Raw genomic sequence first — 21,302 nt, 5'->3', positions numbered from 1 at the left:
TAAATAATCAATGATCAAAGGTAACTCGTAGATTTAAGTTTATATGATTGGGGGTCAAATTTTTTTTCATTTTATTTTATTATCGAAATGTTTGTAGTATATTCATTGTTCTTTAGTAAAAGGTAAAACAAAAAGATAGATAGAGAGTAATGGGAGTAAACGGTTTTACTACATTCTTCAAAGGTAGTCCCGCTGGAAAATCTTTACCACTCTCTGATTTAGCAAAAGATAAAAGTATGTAATCGGTTTTTCTACATTGATCGATCTTGTTCGTTTCGCGAATTATTAATATTTTATGTTTTGTTTTGCACATAAATAGAATTGGTGATAGGTGTTGATGGTAATGCATTATTCTATTTCTTAGCTGATAACATTCTGACATCTTCTGGATCATATGTTAATGTTTGTATATATATATATATATATTTATTGTTGTTGTGATACACAAACATGTTTAACTAACAAATACAATACTTTTGTATTCTATCAGTTGAGAAATGAGATTGTCAAATACTTTGAAACACTATTGAAGTTCAACATTGAACCTGTTGTCTTTTTGGATGGTCTATCACCGATTGGCAAGTACCAAGAGCTTGAAATGAGATTCCAAAGCAAACTATCGGAGCTACGTAAAGTCTCTGATAATCTGTTGAATTCCGAGCCATTTCCTTTCATTTCAACACCGACCATCAAATTGATCTCTGTAAGTATACCACTAGTGGTTGATTTCAAATTAAATAAGATATTAAATTTTAACGTTTAAACAACAGGTTCAATTCAGACGTATTTTGGAGGAGTTGAACATACAAACATACGTTGCATTCCAAGAGGCTGACTACGAGGTTACACAATGGGCTGTCGACAACAAAGATAGAGTATTTGGTATCATATCGAATGACTCTGACTACTATTTCTTCACTATGGGTGAATGTTACTTCATACCTTTGAACAACCTCAAAGTAACAGATGATTCAATCACAGCTATCGGATTTAAATCAAGAATAACCGCTGATTACCTACAGATTCAAGAAAAAGTATGTTATATTTCATCAATATCGATATTTATATGATTCTAAACTAACAACACTAAAATTACTATTTAATAGCACTTACCATTGTTGGCAACACTGATAGGTAATGACTACACAAAGTATCTGAAATCAAAGTATGTTGGTAGTCCTCAATCTAGAATATCGAGCATAATCAATAATCTAAAGAAATCAAAGAATCTCTCACCTGTATCAATCTTGAAAGAAAGTTTTAGAACACTTAGCAAGACAGGTAAGTTATAATATTTTATTTATTGCAATGAAAGTTCACATACTAATAAAATATATTATAGATTTAGATAATTGTTTAAATTCATATAGTTACTATTCAGTTAGAGATGAACCTAAATCAGATAGATTAGGATTCTACAGTGAGAATGGTATATTCTTTAGATACTCACAGCACTCTGATTACGAAAGAATAAGTGCCAAACCTTATTACAAACGTTTCTTCTCGGTTGCTTGTATGGTGAACTACAACTACCTCTCTCTTCTCTACTCACATATGAACCAAGTATCTAGTTTCTGTTTTGAACCTACCATTCCATATCAAAACTCATTGATTTACTACACCTCTACACTTAGACAACTGATGTTTGGTCTTTTAGACTATCCACCAAAGTCACAACCATTAAAATGTAAATATTAACATTGCTATTCAAATCAATAACATGGTTTAATTTACTAATCATAAATATTTGTCTCTTATAGATGCTGATTTGATTCCAGATAGTCGTTCATATCAAAAGGTAATGATGACACCGATATATGGCGAGTTTGGAATGGATGACTGTTGGAATGGTTCAGTGCCATTGGAGAAGCGTATCTATGAATTTGCGTCGTGGTTCAAGGTGTTGAACCAACTAAAACTACTAGAGTATTCAAAGAGATACTCTGATACTGCTGTTGTTATTGCCTCTGCTAAATATCAATGTTTTGACGATCTGCTTGTGATCCTGTTCAGTAGATTCCTGCTTGGTTTGAAGCTGTGTATTGTCATCGATGAATGGATGGTAGATTGCTGGCTATTAAACTATGTCTTGTTATCGAGTGGACCGTTGTTGCCGGGCTGGTCTGACTTCAAACACAACCATATTGAATACATGCCTGTTCAGATCACCGACTACTTTGCGACGCTCTACTTCTTATCGTACACTATTGTCGAGGTTATGAATATACCCAGCAATATTCAATGTCATTTGAAGTCACCACACCAAGTTCTAGATTCAACCAACTTGCATCTCCTCTGGCAATCGGCAACCAAGAGACTTGTCGGCATACCACCAACCACTGCTGGCAATGCTGCCAATCGACTTGGTCATCTCTTCCCAAGCTTCAAAGACAATATCACAGCAGATCATCTTCAACATTTTAATTATCTTAAAAATGAAATCTATTCAAATCTTAAATTATCAAACGACACAACAACAACCACAACCACTACTACCAATCAATTAATCAATGAAATGTCTACCTTAAAAGTATAATAAAATACATTTGCTTCATTAACATGTTAATAGTTTAATGCCGATTTAATTTTTTGATTAAAAAAAAGTGTGGTGAATATGATATTTTTTTTAACCCCTAAAGTGTGCTAAATTCGCATAACTGTTAAAAGTTCATTCTTGGGATTTTTCCCAAACCAAATGTTGTGTAAAAAAATTAAAAAAAACGTTATTTCGAGTCAAAAAAAATTGAGTACTTTATTAAATGTGTTTTAAATTATTAAATTTGAATAATGGATTGTGGAAATACATATTGCAATCTTTGTGAAGAGCGATGTTGTGGCAAAAGCATTTTTGTTTGGTTCTTTTTTCTTTATAGTTCGTGTTGACGTTATTTAAACAGTAATAACAATACTCTTGTGCTCCTTCAATGTCTATTAGATCTGGTGTGACAATGGTGTATCTTGTGTTTCTTTCGATGCTTGGGTTTTTGAGTAGAATTTTGTTAACCACTTCCAAAAGATAGTTTTTGAATCTTAGCGAATTCTCATTTTCTGACGTTGAGGAGCTGGTGCTATTATGTTCTAAAGATTGGAATGCCACAAATGAATTGTATAGAATTGCATAGAAAATATCATTGAATACGACTCTTGAATATGTGCGTGCACGATGGATATTTCTTAACGGATTGATGATCATCTTTGTTGAATCTACATAATTGTGGCAGTTATTATACACCCAGACGACTCTTGGTGTTGTTAACTGTTTTGTTGTGTAGGTTACTTCTCCTTTTACTGTTTTTTTAGTCCTGGAAACTCTCCTCAATTCATGTGTTTTATCTTGGCAGATTGGTTTTGGAATGTTGGTAAAGAAAAATACTGTTTTATCTTTCTTGGCCTGCCATGCTATTGCTGTGTGAAACTTATTGGAACCAAATGACATCTCTCCTTCAGTTGAAAAGTCATTTTTCTTTCGATTGCCTCCTTTTCTTGACGGGATTATTTGATCCATAACCTCCTTGCACTTATTCTTAGCAACTGAGACAATAAATGAATAACCTTTGCTTTGGAGGTGCTTAATATTGTCCATACTACCAAGAATACCAGCATCAATTATAATACATGTACCAAAGTTAACAGGACGACCTAAATGTTTATCCAATGCCTCTTCAGTTCGCTTGAGGATCTCTTGGTTTAAGTTTACTGGAATGTTCTGAGACTTAATGATGTTCTTTACATAGTGCTCCAATTCGAAATGGTAAATATATGTAAAAGAGTCCACCAGTTTCCATAATATGTTGCCAACAGAGTCTGCTTTACCAGCTATGATCTTTTTGCTTCCACCCTTGCCTGTCCACTTGTACAAGTCATCGTCAAAAGAAAAAGTATCTCCTGGGGACCAATTAGCTTTGAATATATCATTTACAGCATCCACAATTGGTTGGAAATCGGTACTTGTCAACTTTCCATCTTTGTCAATGGTTCCAAAGCCTTTATAGTGCAAACAACGATGAATAGCCTTGAATTTAGAGAATGATAGAATATTGAATACTGAATGGTTGTAAAATGATAAGATGTTATCATCTTTTTTCCACAACTCCTCCATATTCGGGGTCCTAACGAGGCCAGCATAAATAAATATAGCAAAGTATTGCTTAATATCATTTAAACTGAAGTAGGTGTAGCGTGTATACCATGGAGGTTTCTTTCTATTTCTCAGAGCTACCAATTTATAATGTTCTTGATATTCATTAGTTGATATGTGTAGCTGAGATAGAAACTCTTTAAAGTAGGTATCAAAAACAATTTCTATTCTTTCGTGGAGAGAAAGGGTATTGTAGTTCGCGGGAACCTTAAACTTGACACCTTGGCTATTGCTAGTCTTCGGAAATGGATTATTCTTGAGGAAATCAATGTTCTCCATTTGTTCTGGTGTAAATCTCATTCCATTGGGCAAGTATTCAATATTTTGCTGATAGACAGAGCCATCGACATCATTACTTGGCACTGCAGTGGAGCCACCATCACCATCACCACCATCACTACCATCTTCTTCTTCTTCTTTCTCCTCTTCTTCTTCACCAATGTATTCTTCAAACTCCATATCCATCAAATGAGAATAGCTCTCCTCTTGGTAAGCTACCTCTTCTTGGTTTATAAATTCTCTAAGTATAATTCTACTTGATTTATTTATGTCAAAGTTCTGGAATGTCATAGGTTCGGGAACGAGTTTAAGTAGTTTAAATAATCGATCCAATGCCACTATATCATTCCATCCATCTCTGACAAAACTGATGATTTCGTTTAATGGTATATCATATTTTCTCACCCAGTTTCCAAAGTTGGGATCAAAATAAACATTGTGATCTATCTTTCCTGTTGACACATCTTTGTTATGCTGTAAAGTAATTATAATATCTTTAAAACATTAACAATTTTGATAGAGATTTATTAATTAATTGACAAATTACCTTTTACTTCATCTAGTTTCTGTTTTTTATTACTACTTTGATTCTTTTGACTATTTGATTTTTTAGCCACAGCAACTCCACCTAAAAATGCAATTAAAACAAGTCCAAATATAAGATATAAATCGGTTATCGTAAAACCATTATTATTATTATTATAAGTGTAGTTCATTGTGAAAAAAGGTAAATAAAAAAGAACAGAAATGATGATTTTGCAAAAAAATTTGTTTCAAAAGGGTTGATTTTAAATAATTCAATTTTTTTTTTATTTTTCTTCGACGGCAACTGGTGTCTGGGATAAAAACACGGTACACACACTTTAGGGGTTAATCAAACATTTGGAAAAACCTTGTTTTTTTTCAAACCAAACAATTGGTATTTTTTTACCCGTGGGTTAAAAGGACTAACTCTAAAAATCAGAGGGTCAAGTTCCAATAATTTCCATTCATTTCCAAAGAGATACATAGATACATAATTAGATAGAAGATTTTAAAATGGGTGTTAAAGGTTTTAACAGATACATTAAGGATAAACTTAAAGATAAAGAAGAAAAATTAATACTCTCTGATATTGCAAAAAATAAAAGTATATCAAACTTTAATTTATTTTTCTAGCTACTTAGTTAAACTAAGAATTACAATTATATTGTTTGCTCACATATAGAATTGATAATAGGTCTTGATGGTCCTGCATTCTACCATCGCCTGGCTAGTAAACTATCATTGTTTGGTTCTTTTGTTCAGGTAACTGTTATAGAAAAATGATCTTACAAGTTTATAATTTTAACATAACAAATACAAATATACTTTATTGTCAGCTAAGAAATGAAATTGTAGAATATTTTGATAGACTAAAGAAATTCAACATTCAACCAATTGTCTTTTTGGATGGCCTTACACCTAGTGATAAGCACAAAGCTCTCGAAAAGAGATATTTTGATAAAGTGAAAAAAATGAATGGAGTTTCAAAGCTTCTCAAAGATTCCAAGCCGTTTACTGAAGAGGATTATAATGATATTAAAATCAAAATGGTCGCTGTAAGCAATATCTTTATCTCTAAATCGCTACATAACATACTAATCACAAACACAATTTTGTTGTGAATCTAACTAGGTTGAATTCAAGAGAGTTTTGGAGGAGTTGAACATTCTAACATATGTTGCATTCCAAGAGACTGACTATGAGATCACCCAGTGGGCAGCTGATAACAAAGATGTATTTGCTATCATTTCAACAGACTCTGACTATTATTTCTCGAAGATGGGTAATAGTTATTTCATACTTTATGACAACTTTGTTGTAAAAGATGAATCAATCGAAGCAAAAGGATCTAAATCAAAAATGGTAGCTGATTGCTTAAATATCAAAGTGAAAGTAAATATTATTTAATTGTTTCTAAAAATGATAAGGATTAGAAAAGAAATAACTAACAATTGCCTTAATCTTTTATGCACAGCAACTACCATTGTTAGCAATTCTTATGGGCAATGACATTACAGAGTTTATAATAGAAAATACACAAAATAAACAGGTCAAAAGGGTCATCGATTATTCAACGAATACTCAAGCCAGAATTACTAATATCATAGACTCTTTAAAGAAATCAAAGAAATGCTCTCTAAATCAAACATTGAAAAATTATTTTCGCAACAAAGATGGTAGGTTTATTATTTTATAATCTATTTATTCTAAGGAATCGATCCATTAACGAATGACGATCATTCTATATACTTGTATAGATATAGAGAAATGTTTAAATTCATATCATAACTACCGTTCCAGAGGCAGGTCTAAAGAAGGATTCGTCAAAAATGGTTTATTCTTTAGAAACTCACCACATCTTCCCAGTGGAATCATGTATAAACCATACTATCAACGATTCTTCTCATTTTCAACAGCAGGATGTATGATCGACTACAACTACCTCTCAGCTCTATACTCACCTATGAACCAAGTATCTACTTACTGTTTTTGAACCTACTGATCAAAAGGAAGAATCGCTGATTCATCACACCACTACACTTCGTCAAAGAATATTTGGGGTGCTAAATTATAATCTAACTCAACCACTTACGTGTAATTATCTTCTATAATGTCATTCCCACATTAAAAACAATATTATTAATCTCCTATTTTCTTAGGTAATGATTTGGTTTCATATTCTCCAACTCCAGAGGGACTGCCTGAAATAAAGAGTAGCTTTAGCATAGATGATTGCTATAGAACTATGATAACATTGGACAATCGTATCTATGAGTTTGCATCATGGTTCAAGGTGTTAGAGCAACCAAAACTACTTGAATACTCAAAGAGATATTCTGGTCCTGCTGTTGCCTCTGCTAGATACCAATGTTTTGACGATCTACTCATGATCCTGTCCAGTAGATTCCTGCTTGGTTTGAAACTGTGTATTGTCATCGATGAATGGATGGTAGATTGCTGGTTATTAAACTATGTCTTGTTATCAAGTGGATCGTTGTTACCAGGTTGGAAGGATTTCAAGCTCGATCAGGTCATATTCGAACCGGTACTGATCACACACTACTTTGCCACGCTCTATTTCATTTTGTATACAGGTGTCGAGGTTATGAATATACCCAGCAATATTCAATGTCATTTGAAGTCACCACACCAAGTTCTAGATTCAACCAACTTGCATCTCCTCTGGCAATCGGCAACCAAGAGACTTGTCGGCATACCACCAACCACTGCTGGCAATGCTACCGATCGACTTGGTCATCTCTTCCCAAGCTTCAAAGACAATATCACAGAAGATCATCTTCAACATTTTAATTATCTTAAAAATGAAATCTATTCAAATCTTAAATTGTCAAACGATGCAACAACCACAACCACTACTACCAATCAATCGATTAATCAATGAAATGTCCACCTTAAAAGTATAATAATAAAATAAGCAATCTATATAAAAATTAATAAAAAACCTATTGCAACCACCAACCGATGTATTTTTTTATTTTGCCTCAACAGGTAGGTTGATCATCAGGAGATGCAAAGTGTTTGATTGAATTTTAGATTTATTTTTAAAAATTGAGGTTTTTTTTAATCCATTACTCACTTTATTGAGAAACAAAAAACAAGATTTTTGCAAACAAAAAATTTATCAAAATTAATGTGATTTTGGGATTTTCGTGGTTTATATGGCTTCCAAAATCAATCACATTAGATGAAGGGATTTTAAATAATATTTTTTTGCACAATCTTTGCAATTTTTTTAATTAATTTAAAAATAAATTATTAATTGTAAAAAATAAAAATTTATTTTTTCTAAATATTTTTCTTTATATATTCTATGGAATAATACTTTTGAATATATTTCACATTATTATTATTTTATTTTAATTTGCCTTTATTTCTTTTTAAGTAAATAATCTCTATTAAGTATTTAATAACAAAATAAGCATTATAACATAATTATTAATTAACACACACATATAAATTTTATTATTTATTTATTTTGTAAGTAAAAAGAATCTAAATCTATTAAAGTAGAAGTAGTAGTAGTAGCGATAACAATATATCTATATCTCTTTCTCTCTTCTTTTCTCTGTCTTTCTTTCTTTGCTTGCTATTGTTTGTTGTTCTCTACCAATTATTCATTTATTTATTTATCTTAAGAGCAATAATTCACTATCTATCAATTCATTTTTATTTATACTATTTGTGCGTGTGCTCTCAAATTTTATTTTAATAAAAATGATGTTAACATAAATCTATTTTTTTTTTTTTTTTTTTTTTGTCAAATTAAGTGTTTTTATTGTTATTTGTTGTGGTAGATCTTTATAGAATTGTCATTACAAACAAATGGTTAATGGTGCGAAGCAAAGTAATTGTGTGAATGGTATTCTACACTTTTGTTTTTCTCTCTTTTTGTTTTTCTCTCTTTTTTTTTTTTATTTTTACTATTATCACACACATTTTCTAATTCTGATATAGAATAGATACTGTAAATAGTGGTATAGGAGTGTGTGATATCATTTATTTAGACATGTTGGAAACAAACAAAAACACACTTATTTTATAACCACCCCACACTCAAACGCATCAGATTCTATTCTGTATTTTTGTTACTCAATTTTTGTTTTTCAAATTAATATGTTGAATCATCTTGATCTCCTTCATTTGCTTGTTTATTTTTAATTTATTCAAAAAAAGTTATTTTTATATATTTATAAAGAAAAAAAGTATTTATATATAATAGGAAAAAAATTAATACAATAATAATATTATTATTTTTTGTTTAAAATAATATTTAATTTATTTGGTTTGTTGTTGTTGTTTTTTGTTTAAAGTAAAATAAAATCATATCAACAACAAAATTTAATGAATGATAACCAAATATTTGCATCATACATCAAAAAATAATATTTAAAATAATAAAAAGTAATGTATTTTATATCTATCCAACAATTTTCCACTACCTCTTCCTCTTCTATCTAGTAATAGAAATAAATGACAATAAGCAAATAAAATTTCATTTGCATCTCTTTTAATTGTGTGTTATAGAATATAATTAAATATTGGTACATTAAATATTTCTTTATTCTCATTGTAGTTGTAATAGAGGTAGTGGTAGGTTGTGGTTAAGTGAGAAACCAAACCAAACTAAACCCACACCTTTCTTTCTATGCTTATTGCTCTAACCAACCATTTTAAAATAATGCAAACAATATTTATTACCACCCTTTTTATTTTACATCCACTACAATTTTTAAAAAACACATTTAAATTTTAATATTAATATAATATGACAGTAACTAACCAAGCTTGTAAATATCACTATCATTTTAATTTAGAATTAAATTTATTTCATTTTTTAGTCCAAGTGTAAGAGTATTTTAGGGAATAACAATAATAACAATAATTATAACAATCATCAAAAATAATATTTAAAAGACAGCAGCAACAGCAACAACAACAACAACAATATACCAAGAGAATAATATTATATTAGGATTTCTATTAGGAGTTATGGAAGTGTAGTTGAAGACTTATTTATTTATTAGAAATATATAGTTTATTTTTTTTTTATATCTTTATTTTATTTACTATCACCCTATTCTAGTTTGTTTTCTTTTCTTGTAAATATTAATAGTACAAATTCGATAGTTAAATCTTTTTTTTTGTATATATAATTTTTAAATAGTTTGTAAATATAATTAATCTGTATATAGTTGTAAATACCATTTTGTATAATATATAGTATCTATTATTTTAAATTTTGTTTATTTTTTATTTACTTTTACTGTATAAATACACCATCACCATTTAAATATAAAACAAACTTTTATTATTACTTTTTTTTTTATTATCGACACCTCTCACACCATCATCATCGCAACAAACAACCACCAACCAACTCTACCAACAATCAAACCTTATATATAAACATTTCACATTTATCAACAAACAGCAAAACACAATCATGTTAGCGATCGATATTCAACCAAGTTTAATGTGTTTGATGATGGTCAAAAATCCACCCCATCAATACGCCACCAAAAAGGATGACATTAGCGACAGTAGTGGCGACGAAGATTACAGATCAAGCTCAAGAAATCTTTTTAAATTCTTTTCTGCTCTATCCAACGATGTTAAAGTAAGTAGTGAAACTCTCACTACTTTTTTTTTTTTTTTTTTTAACAATAATCGACTAATTTTATATTGTTTTTTTCAAAAGTGTCCTGTGTGCTTTGAGATTTTAAATAGACCATTGATGTTATCTTGTCTACATTCTTTTTGTACATCATGTTTGCAAGAGGTTACCAACAATCAAAGTGTAACATGTCCCCTATGTAGATGCGTAACCAAGCTATCTGAGAAAGGTATTGATGGACTACCAATCAACAGGGATTTGACAAATGTTTGTGAAAGTATAAAGAAAGCATTTGAATTCTGTCCCAAGGTTTGCGATCACTGTTTCCAGAAAAAAGTGACAAGAAAGTGTGAGCAGTGTTGCATATTCCTCTGCAAAGGTTGTTGTGACACTCTTCATGCAAAAAGAAACTCACATCATACAATCATAATCTCTGATGGTAGTAGTGTTGATGATTTCGATGTTGAATCTCATGTTCAAATTGAAGTATGTAACAAGAAATAGATTTATTTATTTATTATTATTCTTTTCTTTCATTCATTCATTAATTAACGTTATTTATTTTATTTAGAATGAGTTTGACCCACCACTTTATCTACCATTTAATATTACTAGAAAGAAATGTACAACCATTTTCAGAGATTGGGTTCGATCACTTTGGTTTGCTCCATCAGATTTGAATGAAAAGCTGGTATTGAGATATATCAAGCCAGTTTACTTGCCATATTGGATCTTTGAAGCTCACACCACCACTAGATATGGTGCCACAATGTCGAATGGAAATACATCAATCCCACAACTCGGTGGAACCAACAACATCAACATTGGAAAGTATGAAAAGAATTGGGTTGCCAAAACCAATTTATTCTCAAACAAGTAAGTTGCTTTCACTCTCAATCGATTATTGATTAATTGTTATTAACATTGTTTTGATTATCTTATTAGATATCGTCAAGCTACTATTGCAAATAATAAATTGATTGATAGAGACCTTTTAATTCAAGTACAATCATGGGAGCTCTCTAATATTCCATCGGCTGAAGTCACTTGTCCACCAGATCCCAAGATTCTAACTTTGGCCTACTTGTTGGACGAAACCACCGCATGGAAAAAGAATGCCGAAGTCAGAATTAAACAAAAAGATAAGGAACTCTGCGAAGAGCGAGTCAAGTCAAACTGTCCAATCGGATCCAACATTAAGGACATATTTGTTGATACATCGGTCACAAGTGTTGCCTCTCAAAGAGTGTTCCTTCCATGCTACTTTATCAAATATGTCTACAACAACGAGAACTTCTCGGTCATTGTCAACGCTCAGAGTTCAAAGGTTGTTGGTCATCGTCCATACGCTGGCATCGGTGGAATCTTTAGAATGTTCAAACCATCATAATGACCACCGCTAACCATCATCACCAATTAACAATATTTTTCGAAAGAATTGGTTTTTCTTTTTTTGGTATTTTAAAAAAAAAACAACACATAGTATGCGCACACACATTAGATCACAATAATCAATCATCAGTTAACTCTTTATTTGGATATATAATATAATATTCCCACTTCAAATACCAATCTGATCAATAATTGTTGTTGCTGTCTCAATCTCCTCTCCCCTCTTCAAAATTTTTTTAATTAAAAAGAAAATAAAAAAAAAAATTGTAAATACAAAAAAAATTGTTAAGCATTCACCAATTATTTGAATATTATTTTATTTGTTATCACACAAATCAATGATTTGGCGCCTCCAAAAATTTTATTTTAAAAATATTGTAAAAAACCAAAAAAAAAAAACTAATTTTATTAAAATTGATTTTTTAACGTTAAAAAAACAAAATAGTAGCAAAGATTTGAGAAAGCCGGTTTATTTGTCAGTAATCAATCAAATACAGTTGCAGTTTAAATTATCATTTTTATATATTTCATCGATTAGCTAATAGATATAGTTGGTTGATGTTTGTTTTTTGATAACTGAACAACAATCTAATAATATTTATAAGATACATATACATTTATATTTTTCGTAATCAGTATTATAAGATTGATTGTGCACAATCTAATAAAAACCAACCAAAAAATAAAATAAAAATTTAATTATTATAAAATTTAAAAAACAACTTTAATATTTTGCCACCACCCCACTCGTATCAAACACATCATCAATCACAATATTCGAGTTGGTGTTAAATTATAGAAATAAAATAAAATATATTTAGAATAGAAATGATATTAGTTTGGTAGATAGTAATTACATAAAATTAAATAACAATAAAAGAATCAAAAGATATAAAATTAGATATATAAATTCATAGATATATAAATTTAGATATATATATATATAATAAGTCAGATAAATAGATAAATAAATCAACAATCAATCAACACCACACTTTTATAAAAATAAAAAATAGAGAATCATGACAGAAAATAGAGCGGAATTTGATTTTAAGATATTCACTGGTGTGACGTTGTTTGATGATATTCCAGATTCTGACTTTGATAATGTAAATGCAAAGCGAAGTAGTGTTGACAGTGCAAATGAAGCCGGTGATTCAGTGGACGAGAGCAATTTGTCTGCCTCTGACAAAGCAAAGAACTGGTTTCACGAGCATTATATGTCGTTGTTGAGCTACCATCAGCAACGTGCTACACGTGTCACAGAGTTCTACGTGGAGCTCAACGACACCACCGCCTCACCAATGTCAAGAGAGGAAAAGAAGACAATGGAGATCGAGTTCTACCAGAAGGAAACGACCTATCTCAGAATGAAGCGTAAAACCAAACAAGAGGAATTCGAACCACTCTTTAAATTCACACAACCAAATGGAGCTATAATAATGCCCGTTACTCCTGCTCCCAATAAGAAACAACAACATCAACAACAACAACAACAACAACAAGAATCAACAGCGACAAGTAAATCACCTTTATCAGCTTCATATCCAACTACACCGAATCACAACACTGGAAGCACTGGCAATCTAAGGTCACTCTTAATTGGGAACAATCGGTCACCTTTCAATTCCAATGAGAATCTCACTGGAACCGTTCGTTTCGATACAAAGAATGTCAGATTTGCAGATACAGATTGTATTCCAACATCGCCACCTTCCAACGATGAATTCGATCGCTCACAGGTTCGTCGAACCAAGAGTATATCGTCGATCAACAAGAGTACTCCCACTCCGTTGAAGAACAAGTCTTTCACAATGATGTTCAATTTGGATAACAAGACAAAGCTCGAACAAACACAGAAGTTACTACAGGAGAAAGAAGAAGACACTCGAATTGCTGCGGAGATTGGCAAGTCACTGTTGGACGCGAATGAGGAGTTGGAAATCGAGGTGAAGTCACTGCGTCAACGGAATATCGATCAATCGGAAAAGATAAGAATGACACTCGACGAACTAGATAGATATCGAACGGAGATGGTGTTGTTGGCTGCGCGTCTAGAGTCGGCGACGCGCGACAATGTCGAGTTGGAACTGGCGCTGAACCGACAGGCCGAAGAGAAGGAATGGCGTCGCATTGAATCACCACACAACAAACTGATAATGTCCAAACAACTACATGAAATCGAACAGTTGAAACAGACGTTGGAATCGGTACAGGAGTCTGAGGACAGACTGAAGAGAAACCGCGATCGTCTGGCCGAGCAAAACGAATCGTTGCACCACTCTGTTGCCGACCTGCAGAGTGCGCTCGACGACAAAGTCGACCAGGAGCAATACGAAGCGATAACTGGCCAGGTGAAACTGCTGAGAGACAAGAATCGCAAGTTGCGAGAGCGTCTGAAAGAGATGGAGCGCGACAACGGCGCGCTCATGGTCGAACCGTCACTCATCATCAAATCGGCATTCCAAGATCTGATAAAGAACGAAGAGTTACTCATGGCAACACCAAAGATGGCGAATCTTCGTGTGATTCAAGATGCTAAGCTACTGCTGAGAGAGTTGGAGAATGAAGTCAAAGGTAACTTGGAGTGTTCACTTATCAACAGTTTAATCAAGTTCCTCGAGAGAGATACTACCTCTGATTCACAAGCACAACTTCAACAAGTAGCTGCACTCACATTAAACGAATCATTCGAGTCGAATACAGATCAAGAAGTAGCTGATCCTAAATCTGCACTTTACATGGTATGAATAGCTACTCTTTACTCTTTTGTTTGTTGTAATATCTATCATTCTCAATTAACTAACCAATATATAACAAAACAATAGCTTGTTTGTGTTGTTTCTATTTATAAATATACACGTTATGATAAGCAGAGAATAGAGAACGATAGTAATACGATCGATGAGTTGGGTAGTCAGGTGGAAGCACTAAAGAAGATGATCACCAATTTGGAGTTTGACTTGGGAGAAGCAAAGATGTTGAATTCAAAGTTGGAGGAGGATATCGATTTGCTAAAGACTCCGCAACCACATCATATGTCGATGGCCGACGAGCTTAGAAGTGCATTCCAACAGGACGATACTTCAAAGGAGAAGCTAAGAGATGAATACGACTCTCAGATACTACAGTTGAATCAAGAGAATCTTCAATATGCTCTGGAGATTGAATCGCTGCGTCAACAGCTACTCAACCAAGAGGAATCGGCAAAGAAGTTGCGCGCTCAGTTGGAGTTGGAGTTGGCCAGACAGACTGCAGAGTTGAACAAAACAATAGAGTTAAAGAGCAACGAGATCGATGAACTTGTTAGACAGAAGGAGATTGCTCTTGACGAGCATAGTAGATTGATCAACGAGAAGCAACAGTCGATTGAACAACTTACAGTCGATGTACAAAGTAAGGTGGTTGATATCCAGAAACTAGATGGTCAGGTCAAGGAATTGGAGAATTCGTTGAGCCAAACCAATCAAATTCTAATCGATAAGGAGATGGCAATCGATAGATTCATCAATGAAGTGGAGCAGAAGGATAAGCAACTACAGGAGAGAGATGAACAGCTACATGAATCAATGTGTGAAATTCGTAATAGAGACGAACAGTTACAAGATTTGTCGAATAGAATCAATGAAAAGGATTCACTGATAAAGGAGAATACTGTTATTATTGACAAGTTGAATGAGAGTGTCAGCGAGAATCAACTGGTTATTGAACAACTCGGTCAAAAGAATAAGCAAAATGAAGATTTAGTTAAGAGATTAGAGTTGGATAATGAGGAGAAACAATCGGCTTTGGAGAAGTTGGTTGTCGATGTCAAGGAGAAAGACGTTCAAATCAATGGATTGTCAGAGAGTGTCCAAGAGAAGGATAGATTATCACAACGTCTTACTGAAGAGGTTGAGAAGAAGGCCGAACATCTTCAGAAACTCAGTGCGGAGAACGAAGAGAAACAACTTTTGATTGAAAAGATAACCACTGAGAATCAAGTGAAGCAAGATAGTATCGTTCAGTTGACAGAGGAGAATGCCAATGGTGTGAAGGAAATCAAACGATTGGAACAAGAGTTGGACAGTCTCAAGTTGGAGTTATCGAATGGCGCATCGGCAAACGACGCAGACAAGACACTGATTCAGCAGTTACGCAAAGAAAAAGCACAGCTATTAGGTGAGCATATTATATCAATCAATGCATTAAACTCAAAACTTACACACTTATACAAACGTGATAAAGAATCACTGGAGTCACAGAAATCTGCAGACACTCTTAGAATCACACAGTTGGATCAACAATTGGCACAACTTCAGGAGCAACACCAGCAATTCACTGAGAAGATCAACAATAGTTTGCAACTAAACAAGACATCGCTTGTTAGCTATGATGAATATACCAATCAACAGATGAATAGGATTCAACAATCGCTGGATATCAACGTCAACTCACGACTCAACACTCTTGAACAATCGGTGAAAGAAACGACTGAACACAATCAACATCTCCACACTCAGATACAACAACTTACCAAGGTCAACAGTGAGCAATCGGAAATGATTGCAACCACTCTAGAAAAGGTGAATGGTTTGCAGCAAACAAACAATGAACTTGTTGAGAAGAATGTTCATTTACAACGGAAATCGGATGAACTGTTTGTAGATTTGGAGAGAGAGAAGGAGAATGCTAGTTCATTGTCAACGGAGAATGCACATCTCAAAGAACAGATTGCCGATCTCATTAAAAAGCTCGAAGCAAAGTCACACAAACATGGCTTGGCTGTCAAGGAGTTGTCACAACAATTGTTTGACATGACCGAGTTGGTGAAGAAGACCACCGAGAAAGAGGAGGTGGAAATGATTGCATTGCCCGATCCTCAGTTGGTAAAAGACTACAGTATCGTCGAGGAATCACCGTTGATCAGATTCATCAATGAGAAACTACCGATGACCGATGAAATCAAGCATGTATTCCCTGTGGATAGCAGCAAGCATGTGAAACTAGCTATATACGACGGTGTTTTGATGTGTAAGCTAGTGAATCTCGCTCGTGAAGGAACGATTGACGAGCGTGTCATGAATATGAAACCACAGAATCGAATTGAGGTCGATCAGAACTTCAATCTTGTGTGTAACTCATCGCGTGCCATCGGATGTGTCATTCAGAATATAACTCCACAGGCGGTGCAACAAGACCCGCACATCACACTCTCACTCATCTACCAACTCGTTCGTGTATATATCAACTCATCGATTAACCTTAATAACTATCCGAATCTCCTAGTATTCAAATCATCCGATGAAGACATCAAGCATTTCGCAGCACAAAGTTCATCACAACTCTTACTTCGTTGGGCATGCTATCATTTAGAGATAAAGAAATCAAAAGAATCTGTTGAGCAACTTTTATTAGTAAGTAAAATTATATAACATCATCAATCAAAACAAACCAAACTAAACATTTTAAACAAAAGAAACCATTAAATTGTATAAAATTACTTTGTAAATTGGATAAAGAACTTGTTCCACCATCATCATCATCATCAAATGAAGATGAATCTGTTTTATATGAATGGATATTAACAGAGACATCAAATAGATTCAAGATATTCCCTTGGTTAACTTTAGATACAATGAAATCTGTATGTTTTTAAATAATAGTATTGATTTATCAATTTTAAAAGATTAGTACTAATATTTTTAATATTTTAATAAACATAAAAGAAAAATGAGAAACTTGCGTATTTGTTTATTGCAAGTTTGTTCCTCTCTGAGAAGGGTATTGGAATAACAATAGAGGAGAATGAAACTAAAGAAGTTACTCTACTGGTAAAAGAAGTATCGGATTTAGTAGATGTAGAAGGTACTCGTGAGGAAAGAGCATTCTGTATGTGGATCAACTCTTTGAATTTGAGTCCCTATGTAAATAACTTACAACAAGATCTTCAAGATGGTTTAATTATATTACAAGTAAGTTAACAACAATAATAATAATAAACATCAAGTTGGATTAATATTAATAATAATTAACTATTTTATTTTAGATGTTTGACAAGATAAAACCTGGTAGTGTAAATTGGAAGAATGTTAATCAACATCCATCAAACAACTATATGGAGATGGAGAATTGTAATCTTGGTATTGACCTTGCAAGGAAATTGAAATTCTCTTTGGTAGGAGTCGGTGGAAGAGATATCCACGAAGGCAACCGTAAGCTTACGCTTGCTCTGATCTGGCAAGCATGTAAATATCATTTACTCTCGATTCTCGCAAGTCTGAGACCGGTCTCCAGTAGCGGTGGTAACCTGTCATCGTCTAGCAAGGATGTAGGTGAATCGGACATCATTCGTTGGGCCAACCAAAAGGTTACTACGATCGGCAAGTCAACGGGTATCCACGGATTCAAAGATGGCTCGGTTGGCAACGGACTGTTCCTGATAGACTTGCTCGAGTCTATGTCGAGAGGCTGTATTAACTACTCGATTGTAACACCGGGAGACACCGATGAGAACAAGAAACTCAATGCTCAATACATCATCAATGTCGCCAGAAAGTTGGATTGCTGTATATTTTTAGTGTGGGAGGACATTGTTGAAGTTAAGCCAAAGATGATCTTGACACTCGTTGCTCAATTATATATAAAGAGTGTAATAGATGTATAGATAGATATAAAAATAAATAATTAAGATAATAAACACATATTATATATATATATATATAAAAATATTATTATTATTATTTTTTATTTAAAAAAAAAACAACACAACACACATACTGATTTACAATGATTCAAATTTATATATTTGATCATACATATATCTATTCTATTTTATTTTTTACACAAATTAATAATAATTTAATTATAGAATGAAGATAGTTTTATTAATATTTATGATATCATTGTATTTTTCAATAGTTTGTTCAAATGATGAAGAATATTACTTTGAAGATCAGATGGAATCAGTTGAAAAGTGCGTACGTTGCCTAAATAGATGCCGAAGAGAAAATCAAGGTGATGATTATGGATGTCTCACTGTTTGTAGAACAACGTAATAAATAAATTTAAATACAAATTATAATATAATTGATTATTAACTATTACTTTTTTTATCATTTTTTTTTTAAAGATGTGGATCACCCAGGTACACAACCATTTATTAAAAGAAAGAAAGAAAGAATATTTCTATTCAAGATATAAGAATTCTAAAAACAGTTCAACAATTTTTTAATAAATTTTTTTATCATTAAACAAGAATTACTTTATTTAAAACAAATAATATTTATTTTTCTATGAAGCCACTTAATAAATAAAAATAGAACTTATTGCAAGATTTTCGCAACAATACCAATAGATCAGTTCCAAATTAAATGTTGGTATTTCGTATTTACCATCAACACCCAAAGCTATAACAATTATTGTAATTAACCATTCAGTTATTGTTTAATTTTTCGTAAATCATTAAAATTAGATTTTAATCATATTTATATCTTTCATATAAAAGTTTAATTATTTGTTGTTTGGAAAATCTTAATGTGTTTAATGTTGTAGGTGTGAACTTGGGTTATCATTCCGTGATAAACCAAAGAGAAAAATCAACTGTACTCAACCTAATTCCAATAAATATCATCGTCCTATATGATTGTAAAAAAGAATAATGCATCTCCCCGTTCTGCTAATACTACTATTAAATGATTTTAATATTGAAACAACCCATCCAACCCACCCTACCACTTCAATCAAAATCATCATTTCTCTGTTCATTAAAATAAAAAGATGGTAAATCAAACAATCATAGTAAATACAAAGTTCTAGCTAGTTACTCTAAAGTAAATTTAAAACTTACATTCTATCTCTATTTTCATGATAATTAAAATGTGTTCAATTTATTCTCTTGTTCACTGGAATTCTTCTTTTCTCTTTAATTTCACACTGTTTATTTATAAAACGACACCAATTTTCTTTCTTTTTACTTTACTCTCACAATGAAGGTATACTATTAATAGCACGACTGTAAAAGTGTGGAGTTTAATGAGATTGTTCCACCTTGAAGTTGATCAAAATCTTGACCCACACATTGAACAACTATTATTGTAATTATAAAGTGATCAATTAACTCGATTTGAATCTTGATTGTGATTTATGATCTTCACTTCTTGTCACTCCTACTTACTATTGAAATGGTGAAACAATTGCGATTCCAAAGTAAAGAGACAATCATCATAAGAGCAATATGATTCACTTGTGATTGAACATTCATTGTCAAAATGATATACATATGTTCGAAAATACAACTTCACCACTCGACTAAATTTCTCATAGTCCATCTCACATACAATCAATCATCATCTCCAACAACATCATCAACAATCCAACACCATCAAAGTAGGACCTCCATTGAATGGTATTGTAGTAACATAAAGAAAAACAAACATACAATTGCTAGTAATTTCTTTTTTGAACTACTATTTTTATAATAAATTAAATCAATTAATAATTTAACATGTTATAAAGGGTGGTAGTGGTAGTGTTAGTGTTAGGTCTCCTTTTTAAAAATTGGAGATTGATTCAAACAAAGCAATCACCACAAAACACAAAACACACACATTTATATATCTTTGCAATTGCTGTTCATTCATTCCCACATATTTTAAACTAGCCAACCAACTGAACTTATTGATGAATGATATTCTATGATAAAGTAGTGGCTGTTCGTTTGGTAATCGACATATTCTTTTGTTTATGATTAATGAAATCAGAGAGATAAAATATTACTTTAGATGTTTGAGAACTATAACTGATATCAGAACTCATTCGAGGGGTTTACTAAGCGTTCATTCAAACATCCAATAACTGAAATAGATATAAATATTATGAGTTGTTTTGTTTTGTTTTGTTTGATTATTTACTTTAGTTCACTGGTAAAGAAAGAATGATTGTTGTTGTGTGTGAGTGTGATTATTTACATTCCCTTTTGTTTTTTTGTAAATAATTTTTTTTATAGTAAAATTTTAAGAAGGAAGGAAAGAAGGTAATGGATAATTTACTTTTAAATGACAACCAGATGTGTGTTGTGTTTATGTATATCTAATTAATATATTGGTAATGATTGATGTGTTGATACATATAATATATAAAGATGTTTGTGTGTTAGAGGGAAAGGGTGTGTTTTTTAATATTTATTGGTATTGAAGTTAATGTGTGTTGTGTGTTGGTGTGTGTGAGTGTGATTATTTACATTCCAAAAGGCATCATTTTGATGATAAACAATGGAACACATAAAAATTTTTTTAAAACTTTGATTTTAATATTTTATTTTAATATGATTTATTTAATTTTTTGAAAGAAGAG

General features: G+C 32.1%; 6 protein-coding genes across 6 annotated transcripts; 5 read left to right on the top strand and 1 right to left on the bottom strand.

Annotated features, from left to right (window-relative positions):
* Window positions 1–149: 149 nt before the first annotated feature.
* On the top strand, window positions 150–2,536 carry PPL_05721 (uncharacterized protein; the record flags this gene model as incomplete). The annotated part of the gene is made up of 8 exons (XM_020576595.1): window positions 150–234; window positions 320–402; window positions 491–703; window positions 771–1,034; window positions 1,107–1,281; window positions 1,343–1,687; window positions 1,761–2,062; window positions 2,165–2,536. 8 exons carry the CDS (start codon window positions 150–152, stop codon window positions 2,534–2,536), a joined length of 1,839 nt encoding a protein of 612 aa, XP_020433844.1.
* A 219-nt stretch (window positions 2,537–2,755) lies between these two features.
* On the bottom strand, window positions 2,756–5,133 carry PPL_05720 (uncharacterized protein; the record flags this gene model as incomplete). The annotated part of the gene is made up of 2 exons (XM_020576594.1): window positions 2,756–4,641; window positions 4,965–5,133. 2 exons carry the CDS (start codon window positions 5,131–5,133, stop codon window positions 2,756–2,758), a joined length of 2,055 nt encoding a protein of 684 aa, XP_020433843.1.
* A 322-nt stretch (window positions 5,134–5,455) lies between these two features.
* Window positions 5,456–7,844, top strand: PPL_05719 (uncharacterized protein; the record flags this gene model as incomplete). Its single annotated transcript, XM_020576593.1, has 8 exons — window positions 5,456–5,546; window positions 5,637–5,704; window positions 5,779–5,997; window positions 6,074–6,334; window positions 6,417–6,618; window positions 6,700–6,927; window positions 7,102–7,341; window positions 7,537–7,844. 8 exons carry the CDS (start codon window positions 5,456–5,458, stop codon window positions 7,842–7,844), a joined length of 1,617 nt encoding a protein of 538 aa, XP_020433842.1.
* Window positions 7,845–10,406: 2,562 nt separating this feature from the next.
* Window positions 10,407–11,967, top strand: PPL_05718 (uncharacterized protein; the record flags this gene model as incomplete). Its single annotated transcript, XM_020576592.1, has 4 exons — window positions 10,407–10,580; window positions 10,662–11,063; window positions 11,149–11,453; window positions 11,523–11,967. 4 exons carry the CDS (start codon window positions 10,407–10,409, stop codon window positions 11,965–11,967), a joined length of 1,326 nt encoding a protein of 441 aa, XP_020433841.1.
* Window positions 11,968–12,991: 1,024 nt separating this feature from the next.
* On the top strand, window positions 12,992–18,615 carry fimC (centrosomal protein 248 kDa; the record flags this gene model as incomplete). Its single annotated transcript, XM_020576591.1, has 6 exons — window positions 12,992–13,727; window positions 14,439–14,713; window positions 14,846–17,365; window positions 17,428–17,595; window positions 17,678–17,923; window positions 17,998–18,615. The coding sequence occupies 6 exons, from the start codon at window positions 12,992–12,994 to the stop codon at window positions 18,613–18,615; spliced, it is 4,563 nt and encodes a 1,520-aa protein (XP_020433840.1).
* Window positions 18,616–18,820: 205 nt separating this feature from the next.
* PPL_05716 (uncharacterized protein) lies at window positions 18,821–20,372 on the top strand (the record flags this gene model as incomplete). Its single annotated transcript, XM_020576590.1, has 4 exons — window positions 18,821–19,002; window positions 19,271–19,371; window positions 19,728–19,780; window positions 20,274–20,372. The coding sequence occupies 4 exons, from the start codon at window positions 18,821–18,823 to the stop codon at window positions 20,370–20,372; spliced, it is 435 nt and encodes a 144-aa protein (XP_020433839.1).
* Between the last annotated feature and the right edge of the window lie 930 nt (window positions 20,373–21,302).

The sequence above is a fragment of the Heterostelium album genome, assembly GCF_000004825.1.
Source record: "Heterostelium album PN500 unplaced genomic scaffold PPL_contig12, whole genome shotgun sequence".
NCBI lineage: Eukaryota > Evosea > Eumycetozoa > Acytosteliales > Acytosteliaceae > Heterostelium > Heterostelium album.
Note: the sequence above shows the minus strand (reverse complement) of the source record. Positions and strands in the feature narration are given on the sequence as shown.